This window comes from Schistocerca serialis, chromosome 2 (genome assembly GCF_023864345.2).
Source record: "Schistocerca serialis cubense isolate TAMUIC-IGC-003099 chromosome 2, iqSchSeri2.2, whole genome shotgun sequence".
NCBI lineage: Eukaryota > Metazoa > Arthropoda > Insecta > Orthoptera > Acrididae > Schistocerca > Schistocerca serialis.
Window position 1 is genome coordinate 1,107,844,399 of NC_064639.1, and position 17,523 is coordinate 1,107,861,921.

The following is a 17,523-nucleotide window of genomic DNA, read 5'->3' on the forward strand; positions in this document are numbered from 1 at the left end:
CCCACACCAAACTACACGATCAGGCCAAGAGGACCACCAGATGCCAACCAGCCTCTGCATTATACTCTGTTAACAGTGCAAGGAGAGGCATACACAGTTAGCACACTACTCTCCCAACTACTAACCATTTTTCACACCTTAGACCTGCTTCTTCTAAAGTAGCTCCTCAATCAGCATCATGAGGCTGCTTAACCCTGTTCGATTCCTCTATGCAACGAAAATTTGTTCCACTCCTTGTGAAAATCCTATTCTAATTCTTTCACCAGTGAATACCTCTTCCAGAATTCTTAATTAAGATTGAAAATGCTTGGCAGTACTGGGAATCGCAGCCAGGTCCTCTGTGAGCCAGGCAAAGACACTGACCACTCAGATATGGAGAACTACTTTAAATACTGTCATTTAATCAAATTTTTACTTTTAGAAACTTATTTTGTGTATGAACATGAAAACTATATTTACAGTATCTGTTTTCTTACTTTTAAAAGGGTAGTTCGGAAAGTGTTGAAGAAAACAGAATTTTTTTTAAAAACAAAAAATTCCATGTTTCCTACGTAAGTCTCCATCCATGGCTACTCTTTTACATCAGCTACATTTCAACTTCCACCACAAAAATAGGTTATGACAAACAGCAAAAATTGCTGCTTTTTTGACAACTTATGTCATCGTCTTTCTTTTACTGTTTTCTTTCTTTTTGCTAGCATGTCACTGACACGTCTGTTCTTGTCTTCATAAAATATTTGTTCTTATAGCAATTTAGTACAGGTTCCTGTGCCCTACGTAGGATATCTCTGTAGCACATAAACTTATGCTGTTGTTTCTGCTTGTCATACTATGTCTTTCTTTGCTGGTCATACTTTGTACACCCAGGCCATGTGGCATAACGATTATTTAAATTTTGTTTGAAAATATAAAGATACTTACAGAAAAAAGCTTTCTTCAATTTTAGTTTTTCACATTTTTTATATATGATACAAGGGTCGTCCACAAAGTAAGTTCCGTTTCTATTTCTATCTGCGGCAGCACTACGATCGCAGTTCCGAGCACGCGCAGCAGTTACTCTGACTCAAGGAGAAGACATGTAGGCCATTTTCAGAGTGCTGCTGCCGACGTGTGCTTTGTAGTGCTTCTTTATAATGTCAGCCGTAATTGAAAATGCTCCCGCATGTTAAATCAGATCTGTGATTAGTTTTCTAAATGCAAAGAAAGTTAAACCAAAGGAAATTCATTGGCAAATCTGCGAGGTTTACGGACAAAATGCTGCGAGTGATCCAATGATTAGAAGCTGGGTCAGACTCTTCAATGAAGAATGTGATCAAGTGCATGATGAAGAACAAAGTGGACGCCCATCTGTGGTTACTGATGAACTAGTTCACACAACTGAAGAGAAGATTAAGCACAACTGTAATTTTATACTTAGTGCCCTTGCTATGGAAGTTCCACAAATCTCATGATCTCTAATTCATGAAATTGTTACTGAAAAACTGAAATTTTTAAAACTTTGCCCAACCTCACACGGCGAATGTAACCAAAATGATCATCCTCTGTACAGAGGAGGAGGAGATTAGTGTTTAACGTCTCGTCGACAATGAGGTCATTAGAGACGGAGGGCAAGCTCGGTGAGGGAAGGATGGGGAAGGAAATCGGCCGTGCCCTTTCAAAGGAACCATCCCGGCATTTGCCTGAAGCGATTTAGGGAAATCACGGAAAACCTAAATCAGGATGGCCGGAGACGGGATTGAGCCGTCGTCCTCCCGAATGTGAGTCCAGTGTGCTAACCACTGCGCATCCTCTGTACAGCCCGGACCTCGTTCCTAGCGACTTTCATCTCTTCTTACACCTAAAATCTGTCCTTGGTAGTCAACACTTCAACGACGACGAGCTGAAAGAACATGTAACCACATGGTTGATTACACAGGCGGCAACCTTCTATGAAGAAGGCTTACAAAAACTTGTGCCATGCTATTACAAGTGCCTGCAAAATTTCGGAAGCTATGTAGAAAAGTTGTTTAACAGTTGCAGATTTTTGTACAATAAATATTTTTTCTGCATCTGTACAGGTTTGTTTTATGTAAACAAATGAAACTTACTTTGTGAAAGACACTCTTACATTACTTTTTTTAAAGTACTTAATGTAGATGTGTTTTAGCCCAGGTCAGTCTTTGTAATCTTTGATTTCTTCATGTATTGTCCATGTTAGTTGCATGTTTGTATTCCACAGTATTTGACAATGATGTTAGTGAACATATGTGATACTGTTATTGACTCTTCTGAGCCAGATTATTATCTTTATTCAAACTGATCAGCATCTACTTATCATACAGTCATTGTGTATCAGATCTGTACTGTTTCAATTTGTCTCTCTTGTGTTTTTGTAAGATGTATGACATGTAATATGGCATTTGTAATGGCATTTTGACATAAGTATCTTCTTCTGAATGTTATTTTTTGACCTAGTAGGTCATGTTTTTCACTGTATTTTATTTCATTTTTATTTTGTATTTTGTACAGTACTGTGAGCATGACCTTGGACTGAAACCAGCAGGTGAATAAAACACAAATCAGTGTGTTAGGCATTTCTAAAAACAATGTATTTAGATGCAACTGTGGCTGACATAGGATGTGTTTATTAGCTCCTTGCTGAGACATCATCCCCAGCTATTTGCTGTCTGGAATACTACTTGTCATTTTGAATAACCTGCAATACTTTTCATAATTTGCTAATAATGAATGTTTGATGTTATTGTCAAACACTTAATGCCAGTTAGTTTTCATTTTTTTGAGCTTTCTGTGATGTGAACCTTATGAGAAGTGGAGTATTAAAATTAGCATCACATATGATAAATGTGGCTGTTGATATCCATTAGTCACTCTGGAAGCAACATGTGAGGATTCAACTTCCTCAATTCTTTTGGTTAGAAATAACATTATCCACTAGTGAGGTATACCATCAATTCCATAAAACACCAACTTGTGCTATTTTGTTATTTAATGCTTTTAGCCTTTTGTGTGTGAACTTGTAAATGGCATTCTTAGCAGAGCAACTCTTCTGAAATCTGAACTATGATTTACTGAGGGTATCACTGTCACTCAGGTGAGATACTATTCAAGAATGCATTAAGATGGAGTAGGAAAATATCTAAATAAAGACAGACTTTACCATCACAGCCCCCCTCCCTCCCCCACAAAATGGCTCTGAGCACTATGGGACTCAACTGCTGTGGTCATCAGTCCCCTAGAACTTAGAACTACTTAAACCTAACTAACCTAAGGACATCACACACATCCATGCCCGAGGCAGGATTCGAACCTGCGACCGTAGCAGCAGCGCGGCTCCGGACTGGAGCGCCTAGAACCGCACGGCCACCGCGGCCGGCTCCCTCCCCCACAAAAAGAGCTGATGGTGCAATTATTCAAAGTAGACAAGAAATAAAACATACTACATAAAAGTATTGTAACTGCCATTACCTCCATAGTATCGGAGAAAAGAAAGAAAACCAAATTATCTCCTCTTCCACTAAGACCATCACTGAGCTCCATTACATCACAGCGAACAATAAAACTTCGATGTGATGAAACCAAATGGGGCTGAAAGAAAAAAAAGTTCTAGCACTGCTAATTTTGTATCCCAACATATTTAGATGATATATAAATGTAAAATTTACAACTTTGAACTTACTGGACAATTGTCAATGTCATTAAAAATATCAAACATAACGAGCTGACCCTCAGTCTTGCGTTTATCTTCATTGATGTGCGTCATTACCTCTCTAATACTTGCAATTGCTTTTTCAAGAGCAGCATGATCTGGATTGCTTTTTGAAGTGTGCTTCAAAATATCTGCAAAATAATAATAATAATAATAATAATAATAATAATAAAATGAAAAACCAATATATCTGAACAGTGTTAATGAAATAGCAGAATGATTTTTATTCTTTGGTGTTTATTTAAGAAAACCATACTATTTAAAACAATGTATGTAACACCAAAGAGATTACAAAGAATTGATTTGATTGTAGACAATGGTTTTCTGTGGTTATTCCTATTTTTAAATACATAACAAAATATTAATAATAAAAAGTATTATTAATGTTTTGCTATATATGTAAAAACAGTTTGTAACAGTCTAAACATACATTTTTACGGCCCACTCCTCCTAAAGAAGATATTTTCATAAATATTGAAACGTAGGTCAGGGGCTAAATAGCCCTCTGGTAACTGGCTGGTTGACTTTTTCAACCTCTTCCAATTTATATGGTTGCTGAATCACAGCCATGTTTAAGATTTTTAGCTCAAAAGAAGTATGGTAATTGAACAGTGGAAAATTCAAGTAGGATTATCAGCAACATACAAAAAGACACATTGCTACTTATCATTAAGAAGACACATTAAGTTGCAGACAGGCAGCTTTTGGTATTCCGGCCTGAGATGCTGGCATTAGCAGTCAAGTATGCCTTAGGTGTGCTTGCTTGTGTGTATGAATGGTGTGCATTTCTCTTTTGCTGATGAAGTCTGGGGCCAAAAACTTTGTGTAGTGTATTTTAATTGTGCCTGTCTGCAACTTAACAGTCTCCTTTCTGGTAAGCAGCAAAGATATCCATTCTTTGATGTGACCCTTTTCTGGTTGTATATGATGTTTCCATGGTTCTTGGGTGTACTGCCAGATCCTATTGCCAAAAGTCCACAGTATCTGGCAGACAACCGTTCTGCCGCCATCAGGTGGTGACAATGGAATGAGGTGTCTGATGCGGCCTTGTGGTACTTGTTGGGGGTACATATATGGCTGCGACAATGGAAGGGCGAGTCTCAGTTGCCTTTCATCCGGCATCACTGTTGCATCTCTTGTCTGGGTGTCTTGTTTTGCTTTAATGGAGCTAAGTGTTGACTCCCACACCTTGCTCAATTGGGAGCCAGTTTCCCTGCTGATCAAATTATCATTCACATAAATTTCAGTTGTTTCTTTGACAATGAAGTCCCAAAATTTATTATTGGTAGCCAGAGCTTTCGTTTGGTGGTAATTCATTTTATGTCCATTTTCAACGCAATGCTCTGCTATTGCAGACATGTTAGGTTGCAGTAAGTGGGCATGGCACTCATGTTCTGCACATAGAACTTCAACTGTGCAGCTCATTTGTCTAATGAAAGTTTTTCTGCTTTCAAATGGAACTTTGTATACCCCCACTTTTTGGACCCAGATTATCTTTCACTCTCCCTAATGAAGCTCGTGTTTTGGTCGGTGGGCAAAAAATGGCGTTACATAGTGTTTTCGCAGTGGTCTGGCAATTTTTAATGATACATTGCCAATGAACAGTATGTAAGCGGTCTTCTTCTTCTTCTCCATTTCCATCCTCCATGCCATTCTTTGGGCTCCTGCATTGGTGAGCTGTCTAAATCGGTCGGCTGCAGTGTCAGTTCTCCTGGATGACAGGTTCCAAGGGCCGCAGCTCTGCCATCAGACTTTTTGCATCTGAGATGGAATGTGCCCCGTATACTAGAGTGTTGAGCACACTGTTCTTCTGTGAGGGATGGTGGCAAATGGTAACATGGAGATAGTGAAGCTAAATGAACATGTATCAAGCCTGCAGTTAATTGTAGATGTACTAAGGCGGGACATTGCGCATTTAGAAAATGAAAATGCCGAACTGAAAAAGGCGCGTAACATCCCGATCGCCAAAGCAAGTAAAACACGGAACTGGGAGCACAGGACTAGCATGATCATGGAAGAAGGAAGCGAAAAGGTGATAAATACAACGAATGGAACGAACTGCGGCAATAAAAGCAGTTTCAGTGTCCTACCTACAATAAACGAGTGCTCTGAAGTGGATATAGGCCTACAGGCAGAAACAACAAGGCAACATATGTTTACTAGGCCAAAAAGGGTTGGTCGTGTGAAACCCAGTGACTGTAGAATTCCTGTGGTAACAAAAAACCATTTTCATGCGTTAGATTCAGATATAAATGTGGAATCCATGGAAAACTGTGACGAAAACAACACGCCGAATCTATATAGTGACAAGCACATGAGCAGAAACTTCCGCAATAAACGTGAAGACAAACTCAAAGTGAAAATATTCTCTGATAGCCATGGACGTGAGATCGCAAAAATACTACGTTACAGTCATTGTATACAAGCAACTAGTATTGTCAAACCAGGTGCACCCATCCAAGAACTCATTAGAAACATAGAAACTGAAAATGATCGTCATATTGTCGTCATAGCTGGAGCCAATAATGTATATAAAAACGACCTCCACAGTGCAACACGAAACCTTAAGGCAATACTAAATTCAACACAAGAGAAATCAGTTTTTGTAGTCGGAATTCCACATAGGCATGACCTTTCGGAATGGTCATGTGTGAACGTGGGAATCATAAAAGCAAACAGGCAATACTCAAAGATTTGCAGGGCCTACCAAAATGCATATTTTATAAGTATGGACTCCTTGCAAAGAGACTGTTACATGAGACATGGCATGCACCTTAATAACAGAGGCAAGAAGATTCTGTGCCAAAACATCAGCATGATACTGAAAGCATCTGACAACCAAGAAGTAATTGCTGCTCTTCCTGTTCCTTGCTCGACGCAAGCAGAGCCTGAAGAAATGGTTACTTCTATTGCAGCAGTAGAAGTAGAGGTGGAAGCAGCAATTATACCTACACACATAACAAACGCTGCAGCAGCAGTACCTACCACACTTCATCTACAGGATTCAACAGCAGCAGAAGATGAAGCAACATCCAAATCTCCACTCTCACCAGTTGCCACAACAATGCCTACAGCAGCAGCAGCAGCAGTACCTATCACACTTCACCAGCAAGATTCAACAGCAGCAGAAGAAGAAGCATTCGCCCTATCTCCTCAGTCACCAGATGCCACAACAGTGCCTCCACACACCATAACAGCAGTTCCATCAATTCCTGTAGTAGCAGCCTCATCTACAATATCATCACAAGGAGGGAAGAGTAGGCATACAGCAGTAGATGTGCTACCACTCCAAGTGAACAATTTTTTAGTAAAAGGCAACAAGAGGCAGAAATCCAAAAGATAAGCCCTGAAAAAGGTTTGAAAACCAATCACCATAGTGTTCAGTGTTTAAGCAATAAGAGCATGGATCTTAAAATATGTTACCTTAACGTTCAAGGACTGAAAGATAAAGAACTTATCATAAATGAGTTTGGTCTTGATAACCAGTTTGATATTTTTTATCTGAGTTAACACTGGGCTAATGAGAATAAACTTGCAGTTGCCAAATTTGACAATTTTAGTATAGTAAATAGCTACTGTAGGAAAAAGCACATTAGAGGTGGTGTGGCAATTTATTCCAACCAGTCACTCAATTGTACAATAACCAAACTAGACCTAAATTCCTTGTGTGATGAACAGCACTTTGAAGTTACAGGTATAATCATTAATAGTCATAAGCTAATGTTCGCCTTGATCCTGTACCCATTACACATGTTGTACAAATGGAGATGATATTTTTAATTACTGACGACGCCTTTTGGCATAATTGTTTCATTATTCTCCAGTGCATGATGTAATTTTAGAAATGTACTTCTGATGAAGGTATATTTATATGTACCGAAACCTTGGTCAAGAATTTTAATAAAAAAATTTCTATCCTGCAACTGTTTTTGGCTGCCATCCTTTATTGTGAAGAATTTTAACAGTTGCTGCTGCAGCCATGTTTAAAATCTTGAAATAAGCTAATAGTAGTATCCATGTACAGATCACCAAAGGGAAGCATTAACATATTTTTAGAAAAAATGGACATGCTATTGAGTGAATTAAGTAATATTAAATGGCTACACTATGATATTGCAATAGGAGGTGATTTGAATGCTGATTTTGATTTTACTAAATGTAAGGGTAGTGTTGCAGATCTGGAAAACTTACTAAGACAATACAATTTACATCATGTTAATAACAGGCCCACAAGAAACAAAGCATGTTTAGATAACATCTTTGTAAACTTCAAGACCACTGAAAACACATGCGAAGTTGTAGTGTTCCCATTCTCTGACCATGACTACGTATCTCTAAATTATGCAAGTAAAATTCCCATCAATAGGAGCAATGCAAACAGACCTGTCCCAACAGTTGTGATTACCAGACCCGTAAGTGAGGATAAAATTAACACATTTCGTACTTCCCTTGCTGACAGAGACTGGTTTGGCCATTGTAGTGTCGATCGACATTACACTTCAAGTAATGACCTGCCAGCCAAAATAATATTTGATAGATTTTTTAATGCATTCTTGACCCTATTTAACTATAGTATTCCCATAAAGAAAATCAAAATAATGGACAGCAGCCACAAATCCATATCTCAAAACAGACAAAATATATGGTACACTAAACAACTGACAGATCTAAAGAAACAAGTTTTGTTACTGTATAACATATACAATAGTATGAAGTCTGACAGTGCCAAATCAGCCTAAGTGGAATGCAGGAATGAATACAAAAAAGCCATCCTGCAGGCCAAAAAAACCTACAATGCCAACAGCATACACCAATAAATGCAAAACCGCTTGGAAAGTAATTAACAGTGCTGCCACAGATACTAAAAAAGACAAAATTAATATCCCACCACAAACACTCAATGAGTTTTTTATTAATTCGGTGAAAGAAATAGGAGACGCAATTATCAAACCAGACATTAGTCCATCTGACTTACTCTCCCAAAATTGGGGTAGACAGTCACTAAATACAAGCATGCTAACCTTCTCCGAAGTAACGCCTAGATATGTAAAGGGGTCATAAAACAACTGAAATCATCTGATAGCTTAGATATATATGGCATATCATGCAACCTGCTAAAAAAAGTGTGTGATTGCATTCTGTACCCTTTAACCCATTGCATAAACAAGTGCTTACTTGAGGGATATTTTCCTGATGAGTTAAAACTGTCTAGGGTCGTCCCAGTATACAAAAAGGGAGATAAAGACTCTCCATCTAGTTACAGGCCTATTTCAATAGTACCCGCATTCTCCAAGGTAATAGAATGCATCATGTACCAACAATTATCATCTCACTTTGAGAATCTAGGAATAATTAATGCTACACAATACGGGTTTAGGAAGAATCTGTCAACCATTGATGCAATCAACACAGTAGTCAGTTACATCCTCAAAGTTTTTGAGAACAAAGGCTTTGCTCAGGTCTCATTCTGTGACCTAAGCAAGGCCTTCGACTGTGTTGAGCACACACCACTACTAGAGAAACTAGAATTCTACGGCATCAAAGGAAACAGTCTCAGACTATTAAAAGCTTACCTCAACAACCGTAAACAGGTAGTTTGTGTTGGTAAGGAAATGTCAAACATAGAAAATGTTAAAGTAGGTGTGCCTCAGGGATCTGTACTGGGGTCCTTCCTGTTTCTGATATTGATCAATGACCTCCCCTCGTTTGTTAGATCCACCACTGTATTGTATGCAAATGATACGACTTTTCTTCATAGCAGTAACAATCTTAATGATCTTAAAACCTGTGCTGAAAATACACTCACCTATGCAGCATATTGGTTCAGAGCAAATGGTTTCCTGCTAAATGAAAATAAAACTCAGCAGATAATCTTCACTCTAAGAGACAAGCCACTATCTGATGACCCTAGTTCTGTTAACTCTTTGATGCACAGATTTTATGTTTAATTAATTTTTTAATAAAACATGCATTTTCTATGTCTGGTGGGGTTGCTAATAAAGGAAAACATGAATTAAAATTTTTTATTGTATTGATTTTGGTTTTAGATGGTGGTATATATAATATACCACCATGCCACTTAGGGCCGTACCTAAAGTTTTTGAGATATCTTGGTTTGTGCTTGTAACTCACCTTTAAATTCTACTCTAAGCAGTAATAATTAGTATAATTAATGTAAAATAATTTTATTTCTGGCAATTGGTCATTTACAATACAAAATCAAATTACAAACCTTACAAATAAAATATGTTTCTTATTCCTTTTTGTGAAAATCTTGAAAGCACCTTTTTGTTTTGCTAAGGCACAAAGGCACTTTGCATTCAGCGCACATCCAGAAAGTGCGCACTTGCTTCTTTTTTGTACTGCATTTCGCACAACGTCTGGCGGTAGTACGCTCTGGCTGGTGGGATGAATTGTCGAGACGCTGGCGTGAGGAAACATATGGCTTGTTTTTCTTTACGTGGACTTGACTCTCATGAAGTCTAGATGGCCTCAATGGTGTTTTCTGGGTTACTAAGCTTTGCAGGATACTCATCCTGAAGACTTTGGCAGTCATTTTTTCTCTATCGCCTAGTTCCTTCCAAATTATATAGCTGTTGACGATACTGACATCAAGCAGGTGAAAGAATATTCGGTGCCACCACTTTTTACTTCTCCGGCTTATTTCATATGATTTTTTCAGTTGGTCGAACTTGTCGACATTGTTCATGTGTGCATTGTAATCCATCACTGCTTGAGGACAAGGTAGCTCTATGCGTGAACCATCTCTTTCACGGCGAGTCACTGTAGTAACTTCAGGACTGTGAAAATTTGAAAGGAGATGAACAGCTCTCTTATCTTTCCACTTCAAGTAGAGGATGCCACAGTTGCTGACCCTCCAGTCAAATTCACCTCTGCTTAATTCTTTGTCTGTTTTTAATTTGGGTAAATGTTTCCTTGTTGGTTGAACTGTCCCACAGGCATATATGTTTCTCTGCTGTAAACCAGCCAACAAGTTATAGCTATTGAAATAGTTGTCGAAATAAAGATAATGGCCTTTATTTACGAGTTCAGAGGACAAACTCAGCACTACATGCTCCCCAAGGCCTGTTTGCACTGTGTCACCTACTTTTCCGGTGTAAATATCAAATTTCAAGTTGTAAGAGGTCTTGTCACACAGCATCCACACTTTGTAACCACGCTTTATGGGTTTATCTCTCATGTATTGTTTCATACTGTTGCGGCCTTTGAATTTGATCATTGACTCATCAATTGCTAGGTGTTTGCTGGGTTGGTAACACTTGGAAAAAGATTCAGATAGTATCTTGATCACTGGTCGCAGCTTGTACAGTTTGTCATAACCTGGGTGTCCTTTTTCTGGATGCAATGTGTTATCATTCAGATGAATGTTCCTCAGTAACCATCCAAACCGATTTACTGCCATCAGAGATGCAATATAACGATCATGAAGTTCTGGGGCACTAGACCAGTAGTCTCTGTATGCTGGCATACGCTTTATACCCATCAAAATGTTGATTCCCAGGAAAGTTCGTATTTCATTGTCAGTTGTTGGAGTGAAAGACTTGCCAGATTGCGTCGCATATAAATTTGTTTGGAAAACGATTAGCTGAACTAGCTCTTTTGGAAATATTTTTTCGAATATATCGATAGGTTCTGGATCATCAATGTCCCTAATAAAAGCACTTGGTCCTGATTCACTGTCGAACTGCATTCCTGAGGTAGCATTGAATTGTTGTCCCCAAGTTGGCGCTGTGTCAGCAGCGCGTTTTGGCGGAGTGGACTCACTTTCTTCCTCGCTCTCTGAAACTTCGCCTTCAGACGACACAATAGCCTCCGCAACAATGCTTGCTTCATAATCAGATTCGTCATCTGTGGTGTCAACAGTGGAATCCTCGTCTGATGGAATTTCACACAATAATCGTTCGATTTCTTCATCTCGTAAGCCTCTTCTTGACATTTTCATTTTCAAACAACAGCCTGAATCCAAGTAAAGAATACGTAAGCAAAACAAAATGGAGAAAGAGCTAAAATAAGTCACAACACAATTAAAAACTAAACTTTGTAGCGGAGGATTTCGAATTTTATACTAGGAAAAAGAATTGCAATAGAATACTGCTACATGCACGGTGGTACAAATAATATACCACCAAAATAAATTGTATATAAATAACGGAAGATTGTGCATATGAATGTATACATGGGTTCATACCGTAGCTGTGACGTCCAAGATATGGAAAAAACACAGGCGCAACAAGAAATTCGTTATAAACCACTATTCACACGCAAAAACCATGCACAACTCAGCACGCAGCTTTCACAGTTGTAATCTATGCAATTCTTGGCGGGAACTGATTCCTTATAGGCAGTGAGTGCCATCTGTCTGATAAGTAGAGAACTAGGTGAGCATATTAGAGTGGTGGTCGTGCAGTTAAACCACTGTGCAAAGAGCCAAGAAAATTTTCAAAAGGTGGTATACTATGTATACCACCGTGCTCCAAAGAGTTAAATTCCTGGGAGTTTATTTAGATGAAAAGTTATCCTGGGGCCAACATGTAAACTACACTCCTGGAAATGGAAAAAAGAACACATTGACACTGGTGTGTCAGACCACCATACTTGCTCCGGACACTGCGAGAGGGCTGTACAAGCAATGATCACACGCACGGCACAGCGGACACACCAGGAACCGCGGCGTTGGCCGTCGAATGGCGCTAGCTGCGCAGCATTTGTGCACCGCCGCCGTCAGTGTCAGCCAGTTTGCCGTGGCATACGGAGCTCCATCGCAGTCTTTAACACTGGTAGCATGTCGCGACAGCGTGGACGTGAACCGTATGTGCAGTTGACGGACTTTGAGCGAGGGCGTATAGTGGGCATGCGGGAGGCCGGGTGGACGTACCGCCGAATTGCTCAACACGTGGGGCGTGAGGTCTCCACAGTACATCGATGTTGTCGCCAGTGGTTGGCGGAAGGTGCACGTGCCCGTCGACCTGGGACCGGACCGCAGCGACGCACGGATGCACGCCAAGACTGTAGGATCCTACGCAGTGCCGTAGGGGACCGCACCGCCACTTCCCAGCAAATTAGGGACACTGTTGCTCCTGGGGTATCGGCGAGGACCATTCGCAACCGTCTCCATGAAGCTGGGCTACGGTACCGCACACCGTTAGGCCGTCTTCCGCTCACGCCCCAACATCGTGCAGCCCGCCTCCAGTGGTGTCGCGACAGGCGTGAATGGAGGGACGAATGGAGACGTGTCGTCTTCAGTGATTAGAGTCGCTTCTGCCTTGGTGCCAATGATGGTCGTATGCGTGTTTGGCGCCGTGCAGGTGAGCGCCACAATCAGGACTGCATACGACCGAGGCACACAGGGCCAACACCCGGCATCATGGTGTGGGGAGCGATCTCCTACACTGGCCGTACACCACTGGTGATCGTCGAGGGGACACTGAATAGTGCACGGTACATCCAAACCGTCCCATCGTTCTACCATTCCTAGACCGGCAAGGGAACTTGCTGTTCCAACAGGACAATGCACGTCCGCATGTATCCCGTGCCACCCAACGTGCTCTAGAAGGTGTAAGTCAACTACCCTGGCCAGCAAGATCTCCGGATCTGTCCCCCATTGAGCATGTTTGGGACTAGATGAAGCGTCGTCTCACGCGGTCTGCACGTCCAGCACGAACGCTGGTCCAACTGAGGCGCCAGGTGGAAATGGCATGGCAAGCCGTTCCACAGGACTACATCCAGCATCTCTACGATCGTCTCCATGGGAGAATAGCAGCCTGCATTGCTGCGAAAGGTACTAGTGCCGACATTGTGCATGCTCTGTTGCCTGTGTCTATGTGCCTGTGGTTCTGTCAGTGTGATCATGTGATGTATCTGACCCCAGGAATGTGTCAATAAAGTTTCCCCTTCCTGGGACAATGAATTCACGGTGTTCTTATTTCAATTTCCAGGAGTGTATATTAGTAGTAAGCTATCTAGAGTAATTTATTTATTAAGACAACTCAGAAATTGTGTACCTGAAACATACATCAGATCATCTTATTTTGCATTTTTCCAAAGTATAATATCCTATGGCATTATCTTGTGGGGTAACTGTAGTCATATACATGACATCCTATTATTGCAGAAGAAAGCCATTAGGATAATTACAAATTCTTCACATATGGCTCACTGCAAACCCTTATTTACCAAACAAAAAATGATGACTGTAATAAACCTCTATGTATACAATGTCTTAATCTTTACGAAGAAGAACCTACAAGATGTGAAACATAGAGAAAATGTACATTGTTACAACACAAGAAGTATCAAACACATATACACGCCTTACCACAGGCTATCAAAATCAATAAATAGCTATGAAGTCACAGGGCACAAACCATTTAATATAAGCTGCCACATGCCATACAGGATCTTCCTGAACATACATTCAAAGAAAGACTGCATGAATGGTTTATTGCCCACCCCTTCTATGATATCAATGAATTCTTCAACTGTAAAATGCAGTAACCCAACAGATGACCCACTGTACATTTATTGTAATATAAGCTAAAATATTTCAGTAGTCAATACCTTATCACACTGTATTATAAATTGTAACTTCATTTGACGTTGTCAATTGCTGTAATGGCCTAAAGACAATAAAATCTTTATTATTATTATTATTATTATTATTATTATTATAAAAATCTTTAGGCATTGGCTTACGGCATAGACTGTAGGCAACCAAGCCACTGACCCTTCGCTGAACTAGGATGTTGAGAAAAGGAAGTTCATCATCTTTATCTATTTCCATGGTAAACTGGATGTTTTCATGGATGGAAATCAGATGCTCTACACAGTTCTGTAGTATGCACAATCACTAAAGACTGGCATGTAGTCTTTTCCTGTGTTGAGGATTGTGGTGTAACATGTCTATTCTACAGAATAACAAGTTCCACTTAAGCCCTCAGACCAAAAAAAGATCTTCATGGAAACTGCAAATGTTGTTTAGGTAATTCTTAAGTCTGGAACACTATTGAGCTCTGGTCTGCCTTAAGTGCAGATGGGGTGTCAAAGACGTCAACTCAGAACGTGGTCAAGGTGCAATGGCGAGTGAGCATCTCCGCCTGCTATGGAGGGCCATTTATGATTTGGCACCGTGGCTTGGAAGTCACAGGGCAAAGAGCATGGGTGATTACGTCAGTGCCTGAACAATTGAAGATTGGATGAGAACAGCCATTCTGTAATGATATGTCAGCACAGGAACACATGTTGTGATCTGTTTTGATCTACAGGTTAAGAAAGATCTGTTTACCAACAATTGTAAATGAAGTTGCACAATGTAAATATGGGATTTATAATATAGAAGAGTTAACGCAATGTGTCTATGCCACTTTAGTAGCTTAAACAGATCGGAGCTCTCTTTCAGCATTTGTACCTGTGATTGCAAGGCAGATTCACTGTGGTGAATATCAACCACAAGATAGTTATAAGGTTAAAGTTGGCACACCTATTATCTGTGTGGCAGATCAAGTGTGGAGTGGATCATCACCACACCAAAACCTCACAAGTTTCCACTTCAGAATTTAGACAAGGTTTCTGCATTCTTCTACAAAACTTTCAACACACTGGCACAGGTGGTGCAAGAATGTGGAAATATTTACAGTTCAATAGGAAATTAAAATTATACCTAACAACAGACCTCTATTCAAGTAACATGTAGATAACTGTTATTCCTTGGCACGTGTCAGCCAGTTCTGCAAATATTACACAGCAAATAGAACATAAAAGCAACTATTTTAGTATACAGAGCTAGAAACATAACTCAAAGTAGCTTCTTTCCTGCTTGCTTTACAATGTTCATTTCGTGCTATGAAAGGATAAACAGTACATAGCAGAAAAAAAGAAATATTAGTGTTTAAAGTGACATGGGAAATGGGGGCATTTTGAAATAGCTATGGCTGTACAGAGAGAGTGGTAATTGTCAACACAATACACAGAATTGGTTTCTAGCAGTTTCCTTTCTTTGTTAATATATAGCATGACCTGTTCCACATCCCACAATCTTTGGTTGTGGATGAGATGCTGCAGAAAACTGTGTGTTTGCTGCTGCAGGTTAATAAAACTCCGATTAAAATTACTTTGCAACTGACTGATTGCAGTGGAGGGTCGAGCAGTGTTGCCAGCCATGCTTCACAAGGTGCTGCATGTAACCTAAAACACAGGCAATGCAGCAAGAACATGGCACTTGGGAAATAACTGTGACTGAATGGCAGCTAGCTGCTACTACTCAACATGCTGAAATATCAATCACAACAATTTTAGTAAGAATATAATGGTTTGGGATTGGTATGGGGGGATTGTGAACTGCTGTTTTACTGTGGCAGATATCCTACTAATGCTTGGGCCTACATGTTGCAACCATCGTTTGGACTGTCTGTGTAAATTTCGCTGGGAAGCCTTTACACACCCTCCATACAGTCCCAATCTCTCCCCGTGTGGTTTCCATACTTTTGGGGGTCCTAAAGAAAGACATTTGCTTTGGAAGAGATGCATGCCTGGGTATAATCATGGTTCTATAGGCACCCATAAACATTTTTTCCATGAAGGCCTTGATCATCTTGCCTGACAGGGATAAATGTATTAGGAGTTGATACGATAACTTTTGAGATAATAAACGGTTTACTTAACCTTTTTTAGCTGTCTCCTTTTTCATTTAATCACCCTTTGCAAATTTTTATCCAGTAGTGAATGGTCCCTCTGACAACGATGCACAGCTAGCCATATTAAATGCCTTATCTGTTTATAGTGAAGTATTATCATGGGAAACAATTAAGAGAAAATAAAGCACAGATGTAAAGGTTTCTGGGCAGTCTTGTAGGAAGCTTATTTCAAGGATATGTATTGTGGCTGATGTCAATTTGAAATTTAATATGTAACAACAATAGAAATTCGTTGATAGAGCCACATGGAGTAGCCGCGCGGTCTGAGGCCTTGTCACAGCTCATCTGGCTCCCCCGTTGGAGATTCGAGTCCCCCCTTGTGTGTGTGTGTGTGTGTGTGTGTGTGTGTGTGTGTGTGTGTGTGTGTGTGTGTGTGTGTGTGTGCTGTCCTTAGCGTAAATTAGTTTAATTAGTGTGTAAGCCTATGGACCGATGACCTCAGCAGTCTGGTCCCACAGAACCTCACCACAAATTTCCAAACAAATTTTCCTTGATACATAATATGTAAAATAAAGGAATGGTAACCACTTTCACCTACAGTTAACTGATGAGTAGTGCACAGAAATATACAACAAAACAGTATGTTTTATTAGCTTAAGAGCTCTTGCTCTTTCTCTAGAACAAGTACACACATTCACACAGACAGCCAAGCGCACATGCTCATGGCCATGGCACTCAAGGCGTGGAAGTAGTAGTGGCGTAGTGGGAGCAGGGTCTTTCGACAGATGACTCAGTGGCACCACAACAAGACTAAAGGAGTTCAGAGAGTAGAGCACATAAGAGGTAAAGGGAGGGATGAGGGATGGGGAGGGGGGAAGGGATAAGAGGAAAGGAAAGGAGAATAAAGTAGAGATGAGGAGGGAGACAGGCAGGGAAGAGAGAAAGGGAGACAGGCGGACAAAGGGGGGAGGGGTGGATGGGGAGGGGGGGGGGGGGATGACCCTACCCACATCACACAAAGACATTTTCTGCTGTCCACTCAATCAACAGAATATTCTTGTCCATCTTCATCCTGCACCCCAAGGGTCACACTCTTGTCATCGCCAGAGGTGCAAGACCTGTCCCTACACCTACCCACCACCTCCCACTGCTCTCCAGTCGCATGCA

General features: G+C 40.4%; 1 protein-coding gene across 5 annotated transcripts in view; it reads right to left on the bottom strand.

Annotated features, from left to right (window-relative positions):
- Positions 1 to 17,523, bottom strand: part of LOC126458564 (protein ECT2) — a 229,105-nt gene that overhangs the window by 45,458 nt on the left and 166,124 nt on the right. For all 5 annotated transcript variants that reach the window (XM_050095689.1, XM_050095688.1, XM_050095687.1 and 2 more), the window contains 2 exons: positions 3,677 to 3,837; positions 3,466 to 3,585 (listed from right to left, as the gene is read on the bottom strand). In XM_050095689.1, the coding sequence (XP_049951646.1) occupies positions 3,466 to 3,585; positions 3,677 to 3,837 (281 nt within the window). The remainder of the gene's footprint in view (positions 1 to 3,465; positions 3,586 to 3,676; positions 3,838 to 17,523) is intronic.